The sequence below is a fragment of the Harpegnathos saltator genome, unplaced genomic scaffold (assembly GCF_003227715.2).
Source record: "Harpegnathos saltator strain DR-91 unplaced genomic scaffold, Hsal_v8.6 scaffold828, whole genome shotgun sequence".
Lineage (NCBI taxonomy): Eukaryota > Metazoa > Arthropoda > Insecta > Hymenoptera > Formicidae > Harpegnathos > Harpegnathos saltator.
In genome coordinates, this window is record NW_020230680.1 from 108141 (window position 1) to 133663 (window position 25523).

Below are 25523 nucleotides of genomic sequence, written 5' to 3' on the forward strand. Positions count from 1 at the left end.
CGCGCGCGGTAGCTACAGCGATACGTAGGGCGTCCCTTATGTAACATACCAACGGGGTGAGTGAGAGAGAGAGAGAGAGAGAGAGAGAGAGAGAGAGAGAGAGAGAGACATAAAGATGGAGAGATAGAAAGAGATAAGAGATGGAGAGATAGAAAGAGAGGACGAGAAGGACACAGACTATCAATGAGAGAAGAAGAGACTGAGAGAGAGAGAGAGAGAGAGAGAGAGATAGAGAACAACGCAGCTACCCCTTTCGACTGGGCAGTACCGGCATAAGTCAGGAATTCCTGGCACGCAGTATATTGCGCGGGGGTGGAGGTGCGGCGGTTATAAGCTATAGTCCCAGGCATGGCATGGCATGCACAGCCATTTACTTCATTATGTCATTAAGCTTAATGGCCCTGGCCCTAACACGGCTCTAGGCTATAGCCACTTCTACAGTCCGTCCCCATTAATTCCTCTCACTCTCCTCGTCGCCTTCCGCCACCTCGCTACCGCCATCACCGCCGCCGCCGCCACTGCCGCCGCCTCCTTCTGCTGTCCACCCACGGTATACTGTTGGGAGCCATCCTCGCGCGCTGGTCTCGCAATGAGCATTGACTTTACAACGATGACCGGGGAGAAATTGTCGACAGCTTTCGTATGGAGAATTTAACGTCGTGACCATGACGACGCGGACGCGGCATTAGATATATTTTCCGCTTGCGAACGCAGACTGTCGGAAAAAGGTCGCGCGGATGGACGCAGCGGGAGTAACGGTTTTGTGCGCACGCGCGATTTTTGCGGAAACTACATTTATCAAAAATTAAGTGAAGTTTATGCGCTCGTTTTTTATGCGCTCGTTTATGCGCGTAAATTTTAAGATTGCTGATACGATAATTCCGACTGAATTCTAATATGGGATTGTCACTGTGTGATGTTCGCTGCTTGATAACATGTCAATTTAATAAAATGTAAGAATGTGACTCTGGTTTAAACGCTCGCTAAGAGTCACAAATGCGCGACAATCGAGACAAATAACAAAGCTTTGGTAATTAATGTCAGTAAATGTCGAAGACTGGTTGAACAATGAATGTACAAATTGAAAATGTTTCATGACTCGGTAAATTCATAATAATTCGGATAGTGCATGCTCTTGTTCACCATGCACCGTTAATGTCGTTATGCAGCAACGTGGCAGAATTAATTAATTTACTAACGCGAGAGATACGTTAATTTTAGATAATTTTATACTTATATATGATTTCAAGAGGTTTCCTTTAAGATTAAGAGGAAAATATTATAAACACATTATTCTTAAAGTTAGATTATATGTTATATGTATAATGTAAATCTTATCGATTTTAATATAAATTTCCTCTTATACACAGATTATTTAATCTTTTTCCAAAAGGATTATTATTTATTCTTGCTGTACTTTATTCTTACTGGTTATACTGGTTAATTTGAAAAAATTATTATAATGTATAGCGAAAAGTAACATATATAGATATACTTTTGGCTCCAGTTCTACAATAAATAGGCACAAATGACATAAGATCATCATGACAAATAAATTTCCAATCAATTTTATTATGGACTTCGCAGCTACAAAGATGTCCATCATAATTGTGTGAAACATAGTTAAAAGAAAGAATATATTATTCAACTTTTTGCAATAGATTATAAACTGTATTCGGGTAAACTAATTATGAGTAAATTATTTTCGTTACATGTTACTGCGACATACATATCCTTTTCAAAAAGCGTTCCAAATATTCTGACTCATAAGCATATGGTTATTTTTCTGTTCATGTCTGGGGGTAGAACATGACTGAATAAAATAAGTAGACATTCAAATCAACATATTCCTCTTCATATAAGAGGAAAATTAATTGATATAAAAGAAAATCCTCTTGAAATAAGAGGAAAACAGTTAGAATAGTATTTAATAAATTTTAAATGAATGGTTCACTTTATCGAAAAAGGAATCCTTTTTCTGTAAAAGGCTTCGCTTAAAATATGAGACTATGGGAAAAATCATTTTACAAATAGAATACTTCTTTTGAGTGGCATAATGTCTTACGTGAAAGTATGATGATGTAAAAGTTCAAGTTATTTTCTTCACTTATCATTTCTTCATGTTGTTTTCAGTCTATCAATTCCGTCTGAGTCTAATTTAATATGAATATTATACAATTCTTCATTTCTTGCGACGCACGCTGCAGTCGCGCTATTAATAGATGCTTCTTGCACTCATTCTAAAATTTGTATCTTTATCCCTTCCGTTTCTCGAAATAACGTAGAACGCGCTCTAGTGAAACCTAATTATTGCCCCCCCTGCTCCCTTATTTGACTGGGCCAGACAGCCTTGTGCCAGACATTGCGAGAAATTCTCTGAGAGCGGTCTGTCCCAGCGCGGCGCGGGCGTTCCGGAGGCATGTGTAACGTTTCAGGAAAGTGTTGACTGCCGGCTGTTTTCGATGTAACCTTATATTTCTGAACTTGTGCTGCATATTTTGTCCGTTGGCGCCAGACAGAGTTACGTTCGCATATGTCGGTCTAAATATAGCCGGCGTACCGTCAAGCGCCGTGAAGCTGGAGTGACCATACAGGAACTTTTCGTTTGCTCACCCACTTTTCTTCACCGAAGAAAATACGTTAAACGGCAACGATGAGCATTCGAACGTTGTTATTAACTGCCGCGAAACTGGGCGAAACGATGTTAACTTTTTGCCGTTGCCGTCAACGGACTGGAAAACAACGCATTTCGCACGGATAATCGCGCGAAACCCGTGCGCGTAGATTTTAATTGCCGATGTCGACGCGCGCAAGCGTCATGGGTAATTCGATAGTTCAAGGGCATTGCGTTACGGTACGTTATGTTACATTACGCTACTTGCGCGATTCGTGTCGATTGTCATGACGGTTTATTCGAGATATACGAAAGTTGTCTAATTTTGGCAGAGGACACCAGCAAGGGGGTGCCACGGAGGAAACTTAACGATCGGACGGACAAACTCCTCAACGTCTCGTTGACTCCCCTCAAGGTCGATAAGAAGAGTCTAATTGTCCTTTCAAAGGGAGACGAGAGAGGGAGAGAGAGACCTGGGAAGCTTGGGGAGAGAAACTTTTTTCCTTACAAATTCATGACGTCTCGAGGAATACATTTTCCAGGCGATCCGAAATTAGCGCAATTAAACGCCAAGGTGAGCTCGAGAAACCAGCCGTAAAAAACGCGACTCTCTCTCGGTGATAATTCGCCGCGTATCGATCGATGCTGAGTTTGACGGTGCTGAGCTGATTTGCTTCGTTCACGGCCGTAGAATTTTGCCATTCACAAAACCGAGGATGGAAGGTGCGATTTAAAAAACGCGGCTACTACGATAAAATTGTGATTGCAGGGTTGAACGTTACAGCCTAATAAAATTTTCACGCAGGACAATATTCTAACGATGCATTCAGAGGGACGAGCTCTTATATATTATAAATTTCATTGCTCTCACATATCATCGAGAGAAAATTTTATTATCATTTTTATCGATTATTATTATATTATTATCGAGATGTGAGAGCGATTAGCAACCACTATAATTTACCAGCATCCCGAAATTACATGTTCCTACCCCTCCTCACTCTTTCATACAGAGAGAGAAAGGCAGATACATGACGTCTCTCACTGCGCGCTTTCGTTGGCCCAGCGATTTTTCCTACGACTCGCCTTCTTCCGCTCAATGGAACGCGCCCATCGTGGAAAATCGCGTCGGTGAAAAGGTGTGAATCTCCGGCCCTCGAAGAAGCGCGACAATGCCCAATAGTGCCGGACGCACAATGAACCCTAAATCCACAATGTAGTCACTGTATCCGCTCAGAGGGCAGGCAGGCAAGGGTGGAGAAGGGTTTTCCCTGCCTCTCTCTCTCTCTCTCTCTCTCTCTCTCTCTCTCTCTCTCTCTCTCTCTCTCTGTCTGCCCGTCTGCCTATCCATCTGTATCTCTCTACTTGCTCTACCCGCCCGTGTCTACCTTTCTTCGTGATCCCACCTCGAGGAGTTGAGGATGGCTCCGGACGTGCTTTCGACGGCGCATTTTCAGGCGCGCAATATATTTATACGAGAGTATCACCCTAAAGCGTCAGCCACACGATGTGTAACTCAAAACTCTCAACACCGCAAAAATGTTATCCCGTGCGTCGTCGCACGCAACCACCGGCCCGCCCGATCGTGTCAAAATATTTCCCGATACCGGAGATACTGCCCTCCTCCTCGCGTCCTTCTCCTTTAAGCGCTTCTTCATCCCTCGTATCGCCCATCTTGGGACGATAGGTGCTACTTTCTCGAGGACTTGGCGCGTGCACGAAATGTTGACACGCGAGGTGAGAAGACAAGAACTCGGAGCGAAATCTGGTTACTTGCGACGCAAGTTTCAATGTGCGATCTCGAAGAGGTGTTACGTTGCGTAAGCTATGCGTGTAATCTCCACGCTCATAACAAGATAATAACTGGACGACAATATCAAAGAGTATACACAGCTCGTAGAGAAGTTTCTTCGCCAGCAGGAGGGGGGAGAATGATCATCTCCTTTCGTTATGAGGGAATTTACACTTGCGTAATTTACACGCGACTTGTACGTACGGAGGTTCATACCGTTGGAAAGGGTTCACAATTCCTACACGTGTACCGTGGAGACGTGTGAATAAATACGGCTCACGACGGTTGTGCGTGGCACCGACACACGCGTGTACGAATCGTTGTCTCTATTGTGTGACGGTCGCGGTACAGGACATGGCGTCCTGCTATTCGAGCTGCCTTTTGTCGCGACCAGCTGAGCCAAAATGGCCCCCGGCCGATGACGTCACAATTTCACGTGTTTCACGCAATGCATACGTGGTCCTGCCTGCAGAGAGCCAGCCAATAGTTTCATCGGAAGCATCGCAGTAGCGCGGTAAGGAGAGACAGAGAGAGAGAGAGAGAGAGAGACAGAGAGAGAGAGAGAGAGAGAGAGAGAGAGAGAGAGAGACACCCGCAGAAAGCTTCTTAATTAAATCTCCTGGATTCTCGATTAATCAATATTGTGAAAATATGCGATTTTTATCCGGAGTGAAAATGTATCGATTAAAAATCCGAGGTCGTCGGTGCGAAAAACTCCCTAAAGGTACTCCCGTGATCTCGCGGTGAGAAGAAACCTCGGGCTGGAAGCAAGTTCTCACAAAGTGGAATTGTAGCCGCGCGTTGCAATACGACATGTATCGCGCTATCCTCGAGGCCACGTTTCGCGACAATTCGATTTGTTCCTCCCATCCGTTCGTCTCGACACAGATTCGCGCGGATTTCGCGAGACGCAGTCGGCGACGCGACGGCGCTCGGGAAGTACTCGATTCAACTTCTTCGCTCGCGTGGTCTCGCGTGGGTGCGCTACTTTTTTTCCATCCCTCTCCCCTTCTCTCCCTCTCTCTCTCTCTCTCTCTCTCTCTCTCTCTCTCTCTCTCTCTCTCTCTTTTAATCGCGTCTCGTTTCTCGTATTTACCTTGCAGCTCGGACGAAGTACCTCGCCAACATTCAACGGCGGCGGATCCACGCTACAGATTCCGCGCACAGACACGGAGACGCTCCGGGCGACGGTGACTGTTACTAATTAAGGGTAGTTCCAGTACGCGTGTTAATTCTTAATTAATATCTTTGTCGCCTTCTCCGACGCGCGGTCGCCCTCATGGCGTACACTCGCCTCTCTCGCTCCTCTGCCAGCAGTTTTCTCCGTCTCTCCCTTCGTTCCCACCCTTCCTCCCCCTTTATACTTATTTCCGTCTCTAGTACGGCACCCTCGCGCTGTGGCATCCTCCCTCTCGCCGGATGAAAAGAAGCGGCTGCGAGCGAGAGCGCGCGCATGTATCTCGAGTCGTCATCGCCGTTACAATCAGCCACAGGTGACCAAGAAGAAAGCCCGGTCGGGACAACAACGGGGATGACACTCGCAGCGGGGAGGCTTTCGGATTCGGAAGATTTCACCTCTATGGCGACACCTCTTTCACGAGTTTAACGCGCTCGCCGCTCGATCGAGAGACACGCCTCGTGCCACGTTTTGGACCGAGAAATGTGTCGACGAGCTATATTAAAACTTCGTTTGCGACCGATGCGAAATCACGCGCGCTTCTCGAAACAACTCCTTATAATAATCAAATTTATACGAGGAGAAAAATATACCTCGTCTTTGGATTATTATCGACGATCTCGGACAATCACACGAGAGACCGGTAATAATTACAGAGTAATTATTAGTAAAATATATTAGGTGTACAAATGAATAATTCAAATTTTTCAGCTAAATTCAAAGTTTATTTTAAAAGAAAATAAAACAAATTTGTCAATCAAAATATTCGCCGTTGTTTTCTATAACTTTAAGTCATCTTTTAGGCAGCTGATGAATTCCATGTCGGAAAAATGTTGTGTCTTTGAACATGATAAAGTCGTCAAGCCCTTTTCGGGTCTCATCCACTGATTTGAAGTTAGTATCGGACAAGGCATGTTGCATCGACCGAAACAAGTGGTAATCGGTAGAAACGATGTCTGATGAATATGCCGGATGTTGCGAGATGTACCAGTCAAGACTCATTATGATATCTTTTGTCGTAGAAGCAATGTATGACTTATTAGCGTTATCATGCAACAAATTCACAGGACGTTTTTTTTGCTATACAGGCGTTTTCATTCTAATTTTTAACTCAAACGGATTAATTGATGTTGGTAACGGTCCGCAGTAGTTGTAAATAATTGTTTCATTCGATTTTAATAGCTCATAAATCACGTGTGTGACCTTCGTGTCTCACTAAATGATCAGATCAGAATCTGCTTCCCGAAGTGTTGCGGCTTTGCGACCGATGTTGGTATTTCGTCGGGATTTACCCATGACTTTCGGCGTTTCGGATTGTCATAGAGTATCCAATTCTCATCGCCCGTGACAATTTTCCAGAAGAAAGATTTTCTATGTTGCTTGTTGAGAAGAGAAAGACACACTGCTACTCGTTGATTTTTCTTGGCTTCAGTGAGTTCATGCGGAATCCATTTTCCTTTTTTTTGAATCTTCCCCATCTCGTGTAAGTATTTAGAAATAGTTTGTTACGTTACTCCTAACTGCTCTGCAAACTTTTCTTGCGTTTATGCTGAATTTTCAGCGAGGAGTTGCTCCAAATCATTGTTGCCGCACTTTCGAGAGCCTCCAGGACGTTCTTTGACACTTAGACTGAGATCGCTTTTAAACCAAAATGCACACACATCGTACACGATACAACATCTTCGCCGAGAAAGGAACAAATCGATTCGCAAGCTCTTGCAACATTTTTTCCTTGTTGGAATTTGTAAAGAATGCAGTGTCGGATATGCACCTTATCTGCCATTTTTGACTGTACTGAACTGAATAATTTTTGAGATTATGTTGAGCCTTCCGCCATAGTAAATATAATTTCTAATAGCTATATGTCAACATTACATAGCCGTAAAAAAGCGGGAAAGTTGATTATTTGAAACTTAATTTCTTAGCCGCTTAAAAAAATTTGGATTATTCATTTGTACACCTAATAAAAATATGGCCTCTCGTTCTGACATAATTAATTAGTCGTGGCGCGCAGCGTTCTCTTGGAATTCAATCTTATCCGCCGTCATCAGTTCTTAAACGGAAGAGAGATCATCCGGAAAGATGGAATCATTCGTCACTCTTGTGAGGCGGCTGACGATCGCGAGAGCGGTCGAATCTTCGCGCCGGCACGATGACTTCGACGCGTGGCCTCGGCTGGGCCTTCCTCAGGAAAGACGGCCGTTCGCGATCGAAAACGTCGGCTCGAGGCTCCCAGCGAGCTAGCGCTAGTAATCAGGCGCAAGCTCCTTCACGGCTGAACGCATTTAATTTTTCATGGAAGAAAAATACGAGCCACCTTCTCTCCCGTTTGTCCCCCGTGCCATCACCACCACCGCCACCGCTGCCGCCATCGCCACCCCGCCGTCGCCGCTCACCTCTCGCGCCGACTCGCGACTTCGATTTTCGCCGTCCCTTCCTGGCTCTGCCAACCGTTGTCCCGCGCTTCCGCCTCCTTTTTGTTCCGCTATCCTTGTCCCGGGCTTCTACTCGCCCGGTCGGTCGCCGAGACGCACACAATTTCAAAATCGTTTATAGAAACCGGGGCTTTATTCTCTCTTCCTCGTCGTCGTCGTCGTCGTCGTCCTTGTCGTCGTTGTCGTCGTCGTCGTCGACATCGTCGACGTCGTTCGCCGCCTCCTCTCTCGCGAGTCACCCGCGTCGTAATTCCCCGCTCGTCGGTCTTTCCTCCAGCCCCCCGGCCTCAAGCGGCTGTCTCGTGCGTTTCTTTTCACGGAGGAAATTTCTGGCGGACGATGAAATCGATACGAGAGGAAACGAGATGATTGCATTGGAAAAGAAGGAGCGTTCTCTTCTCTAAGCGTTCCGTGGCGCGCGGCCCCTCTCGACGAGACAATCGCTGGCCCGTTTGAAAGCGAGGGCTCCTCGCGCAGCAGCGTGTTTCGGACGCGGTGAGCGTTAACGACACGCCGAATCGCGGGTACTGCGGCTGCAATAACGCGATTTTCTTCGTCGAATATCTCGCGGATGATGAGATTGTGCAGCGTGGAAAATCGAGGAAAAGTACTCGAGGTAGACTTGAGTGTGTAGTAGCGCGACATGGTACGGACAATAAAGTAACAAGTTCGGACGAACATTGCGTTCTTGGCTTGGATTGATTATAGCAGACAGATCAAAACGCACGATGGATCAAAACAAGGCACACACACTCGCAAGCATCGGGCGGGCCGAGCTGAAGATCCACGAGCACGTCGGTGTACGATGCTCGGGAATGTGAACAACGATATTGAAAACGAGAAACATCGCGTACCGGTAAACGTACTCGGCTGTTTGCAACGACAGCGACGGACGCTATAATTGCGCATGCGCCTGCGCAGATCAACGCCTGGCGAGACGAAATTCGCGCGATCGCGCCCGTATTTTGATACAACGATACGCACATGCCGCACATTTCGGTATTATCCGATTGGAACAGAGCGGAAGTTTAAGTGAGAATCTACAGTGGTAACTACCGTTATCATCGATCGAGCCGCGATCGAGCACTGTGAATAATCAGAAAATCATTCTTGTTGATTCGTCGTAATTGGGAATGTGCGCTGTGCCATTTGACGCGCGAGTCATACGAACCGGTGAGTGTGGTGCAAATATACAAACGAAACACGCGTCTCTCTCTTTCTCTCTCTCTCTCTCTCTCTCTCTCTCTCTGCTTCTCTGTCTCTGTCTCTCTCTCTCTCTCTCTCTCTCTCTCTCTCTCTCTGCCTCTCTCTCTCTCTCTCTCTCTCTCTCTCTCTCTCTCTCTCTCTCTGCCTCTCTGTCTCTTTCCCTCATTCCATGCCCGTGTATGTGACCAGTGCAATTTCAGTCAATGAAAGTCGACGTTTAAACGAAAGCCGTTATATATTCTGACCGAAACTCCGCGTTGAACCGCGACGAGTAACTGATCTGTCGTTGGCGGAATATTTCGCGGTTTCGACGGAAAGTTGGCCATTTCGCTCGCACGGATGATTCTCGAGAACTAATATTTACGTGGATCTACGTGCACGTGCGCGTCTCCGCGAGGATCGGGAATGTCTTCTTTTGCGGACGCGAGGTGTCTTCCATCAAAATTAGAGAAGTCGCCCGCGGCAACGACAGACGAGGGCCGGTAACGAGGGGCTTTCCGTCGGAATTGGTTGTTTTAACAACTGCGCAGCACTTTGAGATTCGTGAACGAGAAAGGGATGAGGGAGGGGGGGAGGAGCAGGAGGAGGATAAGAAGGTGGTGGCGATGGTGCGGGAGGAGAGGGAGAAGGAGGTGGTACGTATCAGAAAGGCAGAGAGACAGAGAAAGGGGGTGGGAGTGGAGGCGGAAAATAGCGCGAAGGATCTCCCAAATAAGGAATGGGCGAGAAAATACGCCGTGTTCGCGCGCGCGCGCGCGCGAGAAGACGCGCGCTTCTGAGGTACGAGCTACGAGCGTGATAGTCCAATTTACCGGCAAAGGAAAATACCGGAGGATCCTGCGAGTGAAAGGAGGATTCGCGCGCGTTGCCGCCCCTTCCCCGGGGATGGAGCGGCAACGGCGTTACTCGGCGAAAAGGCTGCTGGAAAATTGGAGACGCGCGGAAACACGAGGAAGGGAAGAAGCTATCGCGCGTCGCTCGATCCTTCCGCGAGAGACGAGCCCGCGGCTTTCCTTCTCGCAGACGGCCTGCACGGCCCGCAGGATTGTCCGAAATGGTCGCGCGCTGCGACCGGATGCAATTATTCTACCATCTTGAAACGTCAAATGCTTTGTCTTCGGTCATCATACGCTCTATTGAATCATCAAGTGGCAAAGTTTAAATTCTGCGCGCAGTATGCGCTCCGATATTTTCGATCATAACCCCCCTGCAAAATCGACATGTGCTCTGTGCGGCAAGATGTATAGCGTTTCACGTCAAAACATTTTGAGGAATTGGCGGACCACGCCCTGCCTGCTTTTAAACGCTAATCGGTAACGGGAAACTTTCTTTACTCGAAATTCGAGCGCGTCTCCACGCCTGCTGTCGGATCTTGAGTCGCACCCCTCGGCGGGGTGCCTTGTGCTTTCCACGGGAGGTCAAATGACGTGTGAGACACGCGTCGCTTTTAGATTAGTTAAATCGATCGTTATGTGTCTGTTTGATCGCGATTGATAAATTATGAGGATACGCGTGCGAATCCGTCGAAGCGATAACATTGAGTTTACCTGTCTACTTTGATTTTCAGAAAATTAACGGCGCTTGGTCAGACAGATAATTGTATATTTGAAGAGAATCAATTGAAGAAAAAAGTCGAGCAACCACAAGATAAAATTTGCATCGAGAGAGCTTCTTCGAGCGAATCATATCCTGTGTTTCCAAAGAAACGAATTTTGGGATAAATTATAAGCGACGATGAATCTTGAAGAATGGAAATTTCTCTTTTTTACACGGTATTTCGATATTTTTTACACGATCTTCTTCTCGCTCTTTTTATGTTAAATGCAGAGGAGCAGACACTCACGCGGAGAAACGGTGCGATAATTTCCGCGAGTATCAAGAAAAATACTAGCAACGTTAGAGGATTAACGCTAACGGAGCACGCGTATTCCATAGAGACACCCGAGAATCTCTAACGATAACCAATCGCTTAACTGTACAATGTGACAATGGATACACATAGTATGCGAGTGCAGGAGCTCATCCCCATTACATGGGAAGCTCATACTCGGTAATCATTTTCAACCTGTCGTCTCTAGTTTCGAGCGACATCGCTTTGCGGGCCAAACGGGCCGCGCTTAATGGCTCGGAAAAATCGAAATCATCGCGCGCATGAATACGTAAGCAGTTTTTTCTCGCTTCCCGGTGTGCACATGACGTCATCATATGGCGCGGTAATGGTTATCGCGCATCTGCAGGAGAACTCTTTGCCGAGGAATTACGAGAGCGACGATAGCCGCGTATCTCGCTCATTCTTGCCGCTCTACTAATTGTACTTCTTCCCGGAGAAGTTCCGTTTCCCCGCGCGTGTTCTCGTATTAATAAAGTGCGCAGATGAGATTTACATTCCTCTCGTGATCTAGAAAGTAATATACCTCGCGGAAAGAATCCCGATATATTTTTCTCTCTCCCTTTCCTTTCTCTCTCTCTCTCTCTTTTCTTCTCCTTCTTTTCTTTTTCACTGTTTTCTTTTCTTTTCCTTTTTCACCGCCTTGCGCTTAACGACTGCGAAATTATTATCTCACGTAATCGTTTGCCTGAGAAAAAATCGACTGACGCGAGTTCGCCGTTTGCGTGACATTGTAGGCAGAATACGTGACTCGAGGATATTGCTTTTATTATGCGGCGGTGGAACAAGCACCGAATCAATTTTTCACGGCTCCCGCATCCGAAAAGCGTCATAAATTCGACGCGACGGCGCGAGCACGTTTACGATTTTGGTAGTCACTCGCCGCCTCCAGAAGAGAGAAGAGTGAGGGAGAGAGGGAAACTGGCGAATTTTCGTGCACGCCACGCGAAACCGAGAGCGGAGGAGAGCTTCGTTACTGCGTTATAAAAGCGTTATATCGTTGCGTCTTTTTACCGCTACCTCGTCGAATTCCGCGTGAGTTACGATTTTCCGCGGGGAAACGTTCGCTCCGTCTCGATAAAATATACGAGATCGTCAGAGCCCTCTTCTTAAATTCCCCCTTCTTTCTCCCTTCTATTCGTGCGCGTGTTTTATCGGGTTTCTTTAATAGTAATTCACTTTCGAACGAGAATCTCGAATTGGGGGAAATCGAAATTAGTATCGTTTGTTATATTACACTTTTCCTTTCGTGCTTTGTAACCGAAAAGCTTAACCGAAAAGCCAATCTCGCAAGCAAACGAGTTGTTTCTCGCCTGCACGTCGACATTGCGATTCACGCCAATCAGTCGCGCCTTATTTCTCTATCAAGTGACTAAAATCACCTGTAGGATAAACATGTGCATAAACATCACATCCTGTCTAGTCGATTAAATGTCCTATGGGTATTTCCTAGCGGCGATAAAACGTCACAGCAGTATCGTAGTGCAGTATCGTAGTGTAACTTGTGATATATCTTGATGGAAAACTCACCTGGACTCGTGTTCGGGAATGATCCTTTCGACTGCGAAAATCCTGAAACAAAAAGAAAAGGAGAGAATATTAATTTAGCATGTCGCCCCGTGTTACCCCGTTACCGGGCCACATTTACAAGCGTATAGCCGTTAATTAAAAAGAATTCGTAAGTTTGTCGCTAGTCACCGGGGACTGTGCTCGTTCTGGTAGAGTCTCGCTAGAAACTACGTCGCTCGGTTAACGCGCGGTAAACAAGAATCTCCGCGTTAATTGGGCGCGCTAAAGCACTCTCTGTCGTTTTACATCGCGCGAGTGTTCCGTTTGGTCTCTAAAGAGTTACAGGGCAAGCGAGCGCGCTCCACCAGCCGTTTGTTCGCGCCATCGCTCGAATATTCTAATTAGTTTTTATTCGTTACAAATTTCCTGAAAATTTCCAAGACGTATATTTTCTTCTCCTTCCCTTTCTCTTTCTCTCTCTCTCTCTCTCTCTCTTTCTCTCCCTTCGAAACAGTCCTTTCAGACAAAGACGCAAACTTCCGACGGCGCGAGAGTACTTCGCCGATGGGGAGATAAACCGGAAGTGTATTAAGACGCTTCGGGACTTAGCCATTTTCTAATAAAGTCATCTCGTGAGCGCGCGTGGCAATGCTGGGGTAGCGGAGAACAGGGATTGAAAAAGATTTGCCCGCCTTCTGAGGAAGTCGGGACTTGTCGTGCGGGATAAAGAATGAGAGAGGGGAAGAGAGAGAGAGAGAGAGAGAGAGAGAGAGAGAGAGATAGATCTCGGCGCGACGATGACGGTGGCGGAACTGCACCCTCAAATGACTTTAACGAGCCGACGTCTTAAAACCGGGGGTTGCCAGGCTTGACCCGACGCGTTCGCGCGTTTGTTTGATAAATTAACTTTGGGCGAAGAGGGCGGCGGGGTAGCCTAACACGGTAGTCCGACCTCTAGAGAAGCGGTGTACGTTTCTCTGAGGGGAAAATTGCTCCGGCCGAGGACAGTAGCGAGCGGATTTAACTACATTTATGCGAAAACGATTGGCGTGCGCGTTTCTCAAAACGTTCCGATCGATCTGAACCTGTTCGAGAAGGGCGAAGAGGGGAGGAGGAGGAAGAGGAAGGGAGAAAGGGAAGGAGAAATGGAACTTTGACTCTTTCTGCGCATGTACACGTCTCGATAATATGATCACTTGGACGGAGTAATCGAAACGAATAATCATCCCCTTCGCTTCATCATCGTCGTCGATCGATCCCCGGGAGTGTCGTGGCGATACTAACGCGATAAATGGCATCCCGTCGTTTTCCGTTCCACTGGAGGCATCGATCAATCGTCCCAAGAGAAAGGGAGCAAAAGAGAGAGAAAGAGAGAGAGGGAGAGAGAGAGAGAGAGAGAGAGAGAGAGAGAGAGAGAGAGAGAGAGAGAGAGAGAGAGAGAGAGAGAGAGGTCATCGTGTCACACACACGCGCTACGCTACGGAAACCACCCCAAATAAAGACGTTTCGTCGGAAATCGAGCTTGCATTCAGCGCGATATCGCGCACGTATCGTGCGCACCATTTGGAACTGTTCACTTTGGAATCCGAACAGAGTGTGCAACGACCGGCTCGATCCAACATTCTTTGGCATTTTCCCCATTCGCGTTTTTCCTTTCACGGCCGTCGAACGTGATGAAACTTAAACCTCAATCGCGCGCGCCCGGCTGGAAGGTTTCAAATTTTTTGAAAACCCCCGATAATAATGTGCTGTCGTCTCTCTCTCTCTCTCTCTCTCTCTCTCTCTCTCTCTCTCTCTCCCTCTCTCCCTCTCTCGTGCCGGTCGACGTTCAGGAAGGAAAGAGGGTGGACGAGAGGGGACGGGCGGGCAGGCCTCGCATTGAGAAAAATCCGCTTCCTAGGCTCGTGTTACCCAGCGTATTTTGACAAGATCTTATTGTCGTCGCGCGGCTAAGCCCTATTGACCCTATTATGGCCCTATTAGTATTATACTAGGATTTGCGGTTACTCCTTCAAAGGCGTCCTCCACGGGTCGCTCTTACACGACCGAAGGTGTGCAGGCGGACGGACGGATGGATGGACGGGACACGTCAGGCCATTCAACACGCTGCTCGAGCGTGTCTTCTCGATAGTCAGTTCTCGAGGTACGATTTCCATCGAAAGGTCCTCGAGTCGACCTCGAGACGGTAAGCGAATTTCCTCGCGGTTTCGAGGAAGAGCTCACCGCATTACGAGCTCGGACATGGTCATTTCTGAGTGAACCTCGATGTTGATATCGCCTAGTAGTAATCAATGAAGGGCACATGTATATTATGGATGACAATGTTACGCGTTTGACATGAAAAAAAAAAAAATATATATATATATATATATATATAGAGAGAGAGAGAGAGAGAGAGAGAGAAATATGAGTGTACATGAGCATGTGTGTATTGAATAACAAAGGGATGAACGGATGAGAGAAAGGGTAGTAAATATGTACGCGAGTGAGGCAAGGCATCAACGAGGAAGGGATGCGAGACAGAGAGAAGGAGACGGCCATATGACGAGTGCGAAAGAGAGAAAGAGAGAGAGAGAGAGAAAGAGAGAGGGGAGCGAGACTTGAGAGAAAAGCAACGCAGAGGAAGCGTGTCGTAGCACAAGGAGGAGCAGGAGGAGGAAGAGTAGATGGTGGAGGAGGAGAAAGAGAGGGCTAGAGGCATGGAGGAGAAAGAAGGGACAACAACGACGCGCGTGTGTTTGAGGCGTGAATTCATGTATGCCCGCGAAGCACTCTTTACCGAGGACAATTGAGGTGTTGGGCTGGAAATCCGTACCAATTTGAGCGACTTACGCGCGCTCGCTTGAAAGCTCAGCAACGGCACACGTGCAATGCGCGTATTCGCGGAATGTGCGTGCGTGCACGTGTGTATGCGCGTACACGAAGTGTCGCAACGAGTGCCACGATGTGCGCCAACCAGCAACAGATAGAGTCTTGTGCTCGGCTGCATCTTCGATGGCAATCGATCGGCATGAAAATCGCGTTCTACTCGATTTCTATCGAGCTTGTCCAACCGGTAAGTAACTATTTTACAGAGAGCAGTGATTTATACAGGATTGGATAATAAGCAATTTCTCGCAATTTCTTCCAAACAGATTTGCAACACAGGAGACAAGAAAATTGTCAACAACTCTTTTGTTTGCGGGGAGTGAAACTGAAAAATATCATATCATCATATCACACCACCCACCACATGAGACCTGCTCCTTGAAACGAGGGCTATGTTAACCGTTAAGACACAAAAGTACCGTCGATGAAGGGGCACAGGCCGCGCGTTCTGCGCGTAGAAAATTATGAGAATTACTATTTACACAGATTTTTTCTCATTCCTTTTTTTCCCGATTCGTTCCGTTCGCAGCAGCAGCGGCCCTCCGAACGGCCCGGCCTTCAGCGTCGTAGGGCGCCGCTCTATACGCTCGCGGAGCGCGGTAATGGACATAGTTTGTCGGTAATGTCCGAGACTAATTCCCGTGTTATTTCATTAACGTCCTGCAGATCCCGAGGGGTTAAGCGTCTACTACGGCAACGGGTTTGTCGGGCGTCGCGCCGACGAGCGCGCACACCGCCATCGTCGGTCCCCGCCGCCGATCACCTCCTGCCGGCTGCGGGGGCTCTCCTCGTATTGGGCGCGTGTCAAAGGGTGAAAATTTACGAGGTGAGTGTCTCGCGCGAAAGGGCCGATTGATAGCCGGCCGTATGTACATGCTGTATGTATGTACTTATACCCGCGTCGCGCCTTGAAACAATGACGGCAACTTTATGGTATAGTGAGCCATGGTTATCCACCCTGCCCCGTCACCTACCCGCGCCGTTAGCGCGCATGGAGTATCTAGCTTCAAGAGAGAGAGAGAGAGAGAGAGAGAGACAGAGAGAGAGAGGCAGTAGATCGATAACCGTTTGTGTCAATAACGCGTTGTCAAATCGGAGATTCATAATCGAACGACTGCGCCGTCGTCGGTATTAAGCGGTATTACGCGAAAGCTTTTTCCTTTGGCTCGACATAGCCGCGACGAGCGTTGATCGAGTGATTATCGCGTGCCGCATTGATCGCGAGCAGATCGATAATGCGCAAATTGTGCAACGCGAATTCGCGACTGCCAATCAAACCTCGCGCGTGGCTGATTTCTTGAAGATCTTTCTATTATCACGTGTGTCTTTGGAGAAGTGGAATTTTGAGTTGCAAACGAGTTGCACAGCATCGAGCAACTTTTTATATGTTGAGTTTTGGACTGTATAGCCCAATTCACATACGTTGCTTATGGACGTGTCGTTTGTTACAATCGGACGCCCATTTAAAGATGTTCGTGACAGTCCATGACTGCATTTCTCGTGAGAAATAAACGCTGTTGTGTCCTCTATATCCGTCGTATTGTTCGACGTCGCTTTCTGTCGAAGAGTGCAAATTGAATATTGTGGATTCGTGAGTGATTCGAAATTAGTATTTGACGGATACGCAGCGCGCACAATCATCGGTCGACCGAATTTGGAACTTCGACGTCGTTTCGCATCAAAATGTATTATGAGTCCGTGCGAATGAATTGGGGCAAAATTCGCGCAAAATTCCGCATCTCGATGTCAGCAGCGTAGTTACCAGGTAGAAGCTATAGAGAGTGAAGCGGCCGCTTTTGGCCGCGGATACGAATTGATTTGTTGGAGCGGATTATACGATTAGGCGATTAGGTGAGCTACCGCAGCAGCAACGAGGGTCAAATGATTGACATCGCGACGAGAGTGTAATGAGAGAAAATCATTTCTCTGCCTGAACCGGGAAAACTAGTGGTAATCAGTCGCGATGGGCAGAGAGAGAGAGAGAGAGAGAGAGAGAGAGGGAGAAAGGAGGGGAATACGAATTGAATCGTTAGGTTCAGAGAAAGAGAGGGAAGATATATATATCGTATAACCTGCAATAACATCACAGTGAGAGATACGAATCAAGATGATTAACGTGAGAACATACGCGCACGCGCGTGCGTGTGTGTGTGTGTGTGTGTGTATGTATTTGTATGTGATATAATATACTTTATGGATCCGTGTAAAAATTGCACGATCGTCAACGCGTTGAACATTTCAACGCGTAATTTGTAACGCGGTTAAATTTCGCGCCGCCTACTTTATAATGTTGATTTCAGTGGACCTATGTCGTTTTAATTACATCATACATGCGCGTATTAATTACTATTAAATGAAATAATACACCTTGAAGATAAAATATATGCCGTAAAAAATAATACACGCTGCGCAGTAAAATGTAATCATTAAAATGGGTATTGTCAAAATAAATACAGAGTTTTTGCTCCCGTTACATGAGAATTGAATAAATGAAACGACGTGCTACAAACGTTATCGCGGAAATAATTTTAACATCCCATACAAATCCATAAATATATCGTAAATTTCATCGTGATTTTTATCCAGCGAGTGCACGTGCGAGCGCGCACTCGTTCCCGCATCGTGTAAAATTAAAAATTAAATATCCGTAAAAGGTAAAGTAAAGAGGAGGGAGGGGGCAATAATATCGTAATTAAGCTTGCAACAAAACTCGATTAAAACGATTATATATACATCGTAACAATCCGACGTGGTAGACCACAGTTTTGGCCGGTCAACATTTTTCTTGTACAATGTAGCGCATAGGGTTATTATTTCCGTTATATTCGCGTAAACGGAAATCTTGCACGAATTTGAATCGAAAATCGGAGAATCATTATTTCCAGTGGAGCAACGCGGGTATGTCTGTAATCGGCGTCCACAAAGAGAGAAAAAAGGAAAAAAAAGGAAAGGGGAAGAGAAAGAACGCATTGGTTTACTTTCGATCGTACGAGAGAGAACGCGCGAGTCCGCGCGAGTCTCGCGGAATTTTTCTTCGCGAGAGAAAAATCGACGGAATTACTCCGAGCACGTAATGTGAATTGCGACACGTTTAAAGAAAAAAGAGGGAAAGAGCGAAAAGAAAGGGGGCGAAAGAGGCAGGGAGGGAGAGAGGGGGAAGGGAGCAAGAGAGAGGGGAAGAGAGAGAGAGAGAGAGAGAGAGAGAGAGAGAGAGAGAGAGAATGAGAGAGTGAGGGAGGAGGGGTGAAGGAGGGAGAGAAAAGAGAGACGTTCGCGCGCTGGAGACTAAATTTTCCTCCTTCTAGCGGTGAGAGTACTGCCTCGGCAGTGTTATCCAATTATTCTAAGTTGTTAAGGCGAGTTAGGGCGCTTAAGGGACTAAATTAAGACATTCCGCGCGACAAATCTCCCAAGAATCTCAATTAACTTCTCCGGGGGCGCCGGTACTTTAATTAACTGTTTAATTTCATTCAATTTGCATTCGCAATTGCATAAGACCGGCCAGGCGGCGCGACCGCGTTGTATTTTCCAGCGAGATAAACCGACGGAAAGAAAGCCCTCGGAATATATTTGAATTATATCGAAAATGCGGGATGCCCGCCGCGCATTTTACACCGGAAAAACGCCGTTTTATTTTCTCTGGTGCGAGCGCCATACCGCGCGCGGCTTCTTCCTGGACTCTTCAGATCTCACGACGTTTCTCAACGCCGAGCTGTTTCTTACGAATTTCAAAGGGAGTTCCGAGCGCGCGGCGTTAAACTCTTTCTTTTTCTTACGCCGTAGAAATTTCCCAAGTTACTCCGGTGGTTCACGCGGATAAAAAGGACTACTTTTTTATATTCAACAACATTTCATCCACGTAGGCATGTCGGGGGGGGGGGGGGCGGGGACGGGAAACAACGTATAATGGCCAATGTATGATGCATAATTTTTCTTTTTTTTTCTTTTCCTTTATTATTTTCTTTTCTTTTCAATATAACTTCGCACGGAAGTGCGAAAATACGCGACTGAGTTATCATAGAATTGCGCTCGCATCACGAGATTACGACATTCTACTTTAAACGTACACACACATACACACACACGCGCGTGTACAGGAGGCAGGAATGTCCGCCGAGCGTTTTCGAAAATTGACGGTGCGGCGGTTCTCCGTGTCGCGTCTCCTCGCGTCGGTCGAGTACTACTTTCCCGAGAGTGCAAGAACTCCGACCTACGTCGGTTTTATCGCGAGTAGGCTAATTTGCATCGCGAGCCACTTACTCACACGTGATTGCGCAAAAAAATCGCGTACCCGCGCGCGCAAATGTATGCAAACGTAGTCGACGCCGCGAGTCTCTTACGCGCCAGAGCCGCGCTCGGCACTTTCCCTCCCGAGAAACAAAGCGCCAACGAATTTATAACCCGCTAATTTGTTCTTGAGGCCGCAGTACTCAGACGCGGATATACGCGGGCGAGTCGCGCGGATCGAATCGTTTAAATGAGCCGGTAACCTTGGTGCTTCGAGTATACGAATATTTCATGTCGTTTAGACGCAAAATACGCGCGATTCACTAGCGATATCTCTAAGTTGAACTGCTAGAATGGCCCAAATGTCAAGAAAAATACTAATGAAACATCCATCAGGAAACTGAGTCAACCACTTTCTGTTTGCTTCATTCATATGTCACAACATATTGTCTAATTCGAGCTGGAATTTTGGCCTCGAAATTTTGTCGAACATGAGGAACCAGTATAGAGTCAGCGTATGTAAAATAAGCAAATATAAAATATTTAATTATATATATATATATATATATATATATAATATAGATAGTATGTAATATATAATATATAACGTAATAGAGAAGTAACATATAGCATAGAACGTGTAAATAAACTTTCTACGTTCATGATTGTTATAATGTTGCAAATTATTTGCCGCCTTTATTTGAAAGCTGCGATTATTCGAGAGATTTGATAATTAATTATCGATTTCAATGGCTCGTGTACTTTTTGCGTATTATTTCATTATATTTCGGGCCGACGATCGATACGTACACCGCGGAACGCGCGTATATTGGGTAATCAGTTATCAATCTTCTATCGAGTATGATAAATAGGAAAAAGAATAAATAATATTCTGTCGGTTCTGGAAATATTTTGTCGGAATCTTGTCGGCATTACGTTATCTGAAACACTGTGTTTCTTCGATTATGAATCGCATTTGCAAGAGTATTAGTATCAATGCTAATGTTAGCGTTAGCGTTAATATCAATGTCAGTGTCAATGTCAGTGTCAGTTCCGACGTCAATACCAATGTGTCATTGTCACGGCGGAAGATTTGGGAGTCATGCTGAATCGGGGAGCCAGGACGATGAACGTGCGAAGTGATACATCATATTTTCAAGATACACGAAATATTATTTATTATTCAACATCCAAACAATGTTATGTGTCTGATTCAAACTTTAGCTAGGCTAGAGCCCAAATTCCAATCTTGAACTACCAATATGAGATTAGTCTCTACGTATTTCGTTACTCTGATTTCATAAATGTTCGAGAGAAAAATTGTCTTATTGCGTGACGATTGACGCAAAAGCGTTCGGTTGGTCGGGCCTTAGTCGCGATACAATGTTATGCGAGGGGGAAGGTGAAAGAAAAATGCAAGTGAGAGAGAGAGAGAGAGAGAGAGAAAGAATCTGCGTGTAGAAAAGCAAGCCGTGCAACGCCGTCGACGATACCAACGAGGTATCGCGAGCGAGCAAGAAAGGAAGAGAAGGGCACGCGGCGGTCGGGAAGAGGAAGAAAAGCGACGGGTGAGAAGGGAAGTGCGTGTGAACGGGCTTCTCAGGCGTTGATAGGCAATTTAGTTGATTGCCGACTTCAAACGACCCGAAAAAGCAGCTCTGAGACGCGACGCGACGCGCCGTATGAACCGTTAGGAGAAAAGCAAAGGCGTGAATCAAGCGGTCGTGAATCTCGGAATTTTTAGAACAATGAAACGTCTCTCTGCCTAGTTTTCGCTTCCCCGTTCCGCAACAGCTATAGGACGTTTCACGCGACACGACGCGATCGTTCACCTACGTAGGGGAGCCACATGTTGTCGTTGTCGTCCCGTTGTCTCTCTCTTCGTTGTTTCCTCGCGGTGTCTCTACGACTTCTTTGTCAATTTTACGTACGTGGTGTTTAACGGACATTTTGCCCTCTCTCTCTCTCTCTCTCTCTCTCTCTCTCTCTCTCTCTCTCTCTTTCTCTCCCTCCCTCTCTCTCTCTCTCTCTCTCTCTCATCGCGAAATGCGATACAAATATTTTTTATGCACTACGAAGGATCGCGAAGGACGAGTAAATTTGTGGGGCTGGCGAATTTAAAATTATACATCGATTGAGGCACAACGTACAATTGTATGTCGTGTGTCGCGGGCGAATCGAACGGTCGGTACACTAACGGTAGTTAGATTCCGGTCTGTGCTCTCGTCTTTAAGTCCGTCTAAGATTTAAGACAAAAAGGAACGAACCGAGCACACCAAATAAATGCTGTAAGACGAGGTGCCAGAGTGACGTTTGAATGGAACCGCAGATCCTTTGTGCCCCGTCTGGAACCCGACACCCGAAAATCGTTCTCAAAATTCATTTCGCGCCGTGAAACCGCTCCGATTCGCTTGAGTAGCGATAAAATGACATGTTGAGAGTATTCGACAGAAATTGATCATGGACAATTTTCGCAATGCAGCGTGACCAAAGAAAGACTACACTATAACCTAACGCTATAATTTTACACATGGTAGAATAACTTGTAGAGACATTTTGAGATTTGAAATTGTATATTAAAAATTCACACACACACACACACACACACACACACATAATATGCAAACTCCTCGCATTTGTGTATGTATTCAAAGAGAGAAAAGAAGAAAAGGATATATGCGGCACGTGGAGGAAGAATCATAATTTTTCCGCGTGTAAATCTCGCATAATAAAAATATGTAAATCTCTAATAAATCAGATTAAATCTAAAACATTTAGCTGATATATTGCTTTAAACGAATTAGATTACAATCGAATTTCAAGTAATTCATATTCTGCTTCACGCCACAACCGATAATTTCAGCTTCTGCGTTTATTTCGGCATAGGCACGCCGCGCAATGCAAGTTGAGAACAGTCGGCTGGCGGACGGCCATTTTTACGTTTTGTCGATGCTCTTTGTGTTTTGGTGAGACATCGCGCGGACCTGCCTCTAACACTCAGCTCATTATATCACTAATTATTCATAACGTCGGGGATTACCCCGACGAAAATAATCATTTCCCACAGTGCGGCCGCGCCTCTCCGCCGCATCCTCTCTTCTAACGTCAACATGCGTTCAAGACTCCTCTCGATCGAGGTTGTTTACCACCTCTTTACTTTCCCGTTTCGGACAAACACGTGGCATGTTTCTGTTAATTTCACGAGCGCGCGCCAATGTCATGAGTCCTTGCCGCGTTCAAATGCGCCAAGAAAAACGAACGATGTTTCGTTCGTTCGATACAGACACTTTTAAAAAAAAAGCTGCGCAGCTTGTAAGTATGTGTTCATTATTGCCCGCCGAAGCACTCGTGGATATTGCAAATCTGTCACCGTTAAACGTCCCGATCTCGCACATTTTGCGACCTTATCATCAATTATTACGAGTTACGCGACCCAACGAATTGCGAATACACGTTGTGGTAGTTCGTACGTAAACAAATCTTCACACCGACGGTGATCCTTATTTGTGGACGCGTTATGGGAAACGGGAAAAACGGACTCGAATTACATGGAGAGAAAGGGGGAGGGGGAGAGAGAGAGAGAGAGGGAGCGGCGCCTAGACTTTCGACTCGGCTAAATGCGATGTCGCTCGAGTCAACGGCAAATCGAGATAGCCGGCTGATAGAAAAGTTTGCAGCTTTCGCGATCGAGTGCGCGATGGAAGCCGCTCAAGTGCACTCTCTTTCTCTCATTTCCCAGCTCGTGAACGATTGCATCGGCGAAACGCGGCGAGGCAGCTGACGGCTGAATGCCATTTTCCCAAAAATTCCCCCGGATCCGCGAGAGCCGTGCGTACGACACAATGTGTCGAGAGGCGCGCGTGGATGCGCGCGACAAAGGTGCGTGTATCGATTTTCGGTAACACGATCTTGAGTGGCTCTCTGTTAAGTGATAGCTGTAAGTGGCGGTTAAGTGCTCGTTTCACGCCAGGACGACGATACGCCTATTAATTTACTTCGGCGGCCGCGTGCGGCGCGGAGGGTCATAAGTTCCATCTCGTACACGATTAGCGCGTGATTCCTGATGTTGCGTATCGATACATGTGGTGTGTATCGCGTGCAAGAAGCGCCATTTATCGATAGCACTGCCATGCATCACGGCAGATAATCGAGTCCCCAGTTCGCTCAAGAAGTAGTTGCTCGTAAGACTATTAACAATTCTGATCTCGTCGATTTATTCACGCGGTACATTGTAGTCTCAATCATGCTGTCGATTAAAAAAAAAAGAGAAATACGAAAAAGAAAGAAAAAAATAAAAGAGAGAGAGAGAGAGAGAGAGAGCAGAAAGACAATACCTCGAGTACCAGCATCATTAACATTTACGCAACGACTGGTTACTCGAATTTTACAATCACAACAATATCAGACGATTCACGACTGCATCACTCGGCAGCCGAAAGATCGTACAGAGTGCACATTATTCCCTGGAGGGCCGGCAATCCTCGCAATCGTTTTAACTTTGAGATGGTCTTGTGTATCATCTGCATCATACGCTACGATATTCGAGATTGTACAAGAGCGGTTATTATACTCGATTAAGCCGTGTCTCGCGTCACACACACACACACACACACACACAGAGAGAGACGGCGGATACTACACCGCTTAAATAACTGTCGTCTTTGCGGATCAATCATTTATGGCTAAGTAGATAACGAGGGGCGTGAATGATTAGGTCATGCGTCAAAGAAATAAATGTCTCAAGTGTGAGAGGGCAAAGAGGGGGAGGGGGGGGGAGAGTGGAGGAAGGAGGCAGACAGTAAGTATGAGAAATAAATACTCCTGGAGTATCTGCGAAAATCCGCTCGATTCGCTTGAAACATTGTTGCTTCAGGAATACATGCGCTTCTCAAATTGGTGCACGGTGTTGCGCAGCAGCTGTCTGCAACGATCTGCTCAACTATCCAATGTGGCATGTGAAAATTGCAATGTTCCATCCCGTTGCTCGATTAAACAAGGAAAAGATAGCGGAGTAAGCGGCCCGACTGTATGACTCGAGACGAGCCATGAGCAGTCGAGCAGCAGAGGACATCAACATCGTTTACTCACCATGAGGCGGCGTGTGTTGAGTCGGACTGTGCTGATGATGATTCGTGGTGACTGCCGTGCCCGGAAGTACGTGCTGCGCATGTGCCGCGGGATGCAGGTTGACGCCGGGTGGCGATGCCGGAAGTTGGCCCGGTTGATGTACCTGATGATGCGGTACGTGGTGCGCCGGGTGGGGATGAGGCGGCGGTAGAAAGGCGGCTGCCACGGCCGCTTGCGCGTTCAGGTAGGCCATCCGCGAGGCCGTAAGATTGCCCAGATTCCCCAGATTCCCCAGATTACCAAGATTGCCGAGATGATTCAGGCTGGGCATGTACTCCCATAATTTGGAGTGATGGGGCGCCGCCGGCGCGTACGAGACGGCCGACACCCCGGCGGGCGGCGAGCCCTGCGGGGAGCCGCGATCGGTACCGCTCCTGTTGCCGGTGCCATCGAGGCCCAGCAGCTCCTGAATCGCGAAGGCCGAACGCTGCTGTTGCTGCGGCATCTTGCAGCGCGCGCGCGCGCGCGCGCGCGCGTGTGTGGCGTACGTGTGAGTGTGTGTGTGTGTGTGTGTGCGCGCGCTGTGTGTGCTGTGTGTGTGTGTGTGTCTGTGTGTATGTGCGTATGTGTTTGTCCTGGCGGGCTGGCGGGGTCGCGCGCGGACTCAAACGCGCAACATTCTCAGCCACACGCGTTCGCGAACGGATAGCCCCGAGATCTTCAGCCGATATCTCTGAACG

The 25523-nt window shown here is 46.9% G+C and overlaps 1 protein-coding gene across 6 annotated transcripts in view; it reads right to left on the reverse strand.

The window, feature by feature from the left end:
• Nucleotides 1–25311, reverse strand: part of LOC105186197 (visual system homeobox 1) — a 69701-nt gene extending 44390 nt beyond the window's left edge. For all 6 annotated transcript variants that reach the window (XM_025307019.1, XM_019842817.2, XM_025307016.1 and 3 more), the window contains exons 1-2: nt 24805–25311; nt 12643–12684 (exon numbers count right to left, since the gene is read on the reverse strand). In XM_025307019.1, the coding sequence (XP_025162804.1) occupies nt 12643–12684; nt 24805–25288 (526 nt within the window). In that variant the 5' untranslated portion in view covers nt 25289–25311. The remainder of the gene's footprint in view (nt 1–12642; nt 12685–24804) is intronic.
• Nucleotides 25312–25523: the final 212 nt, after the last annotated feature.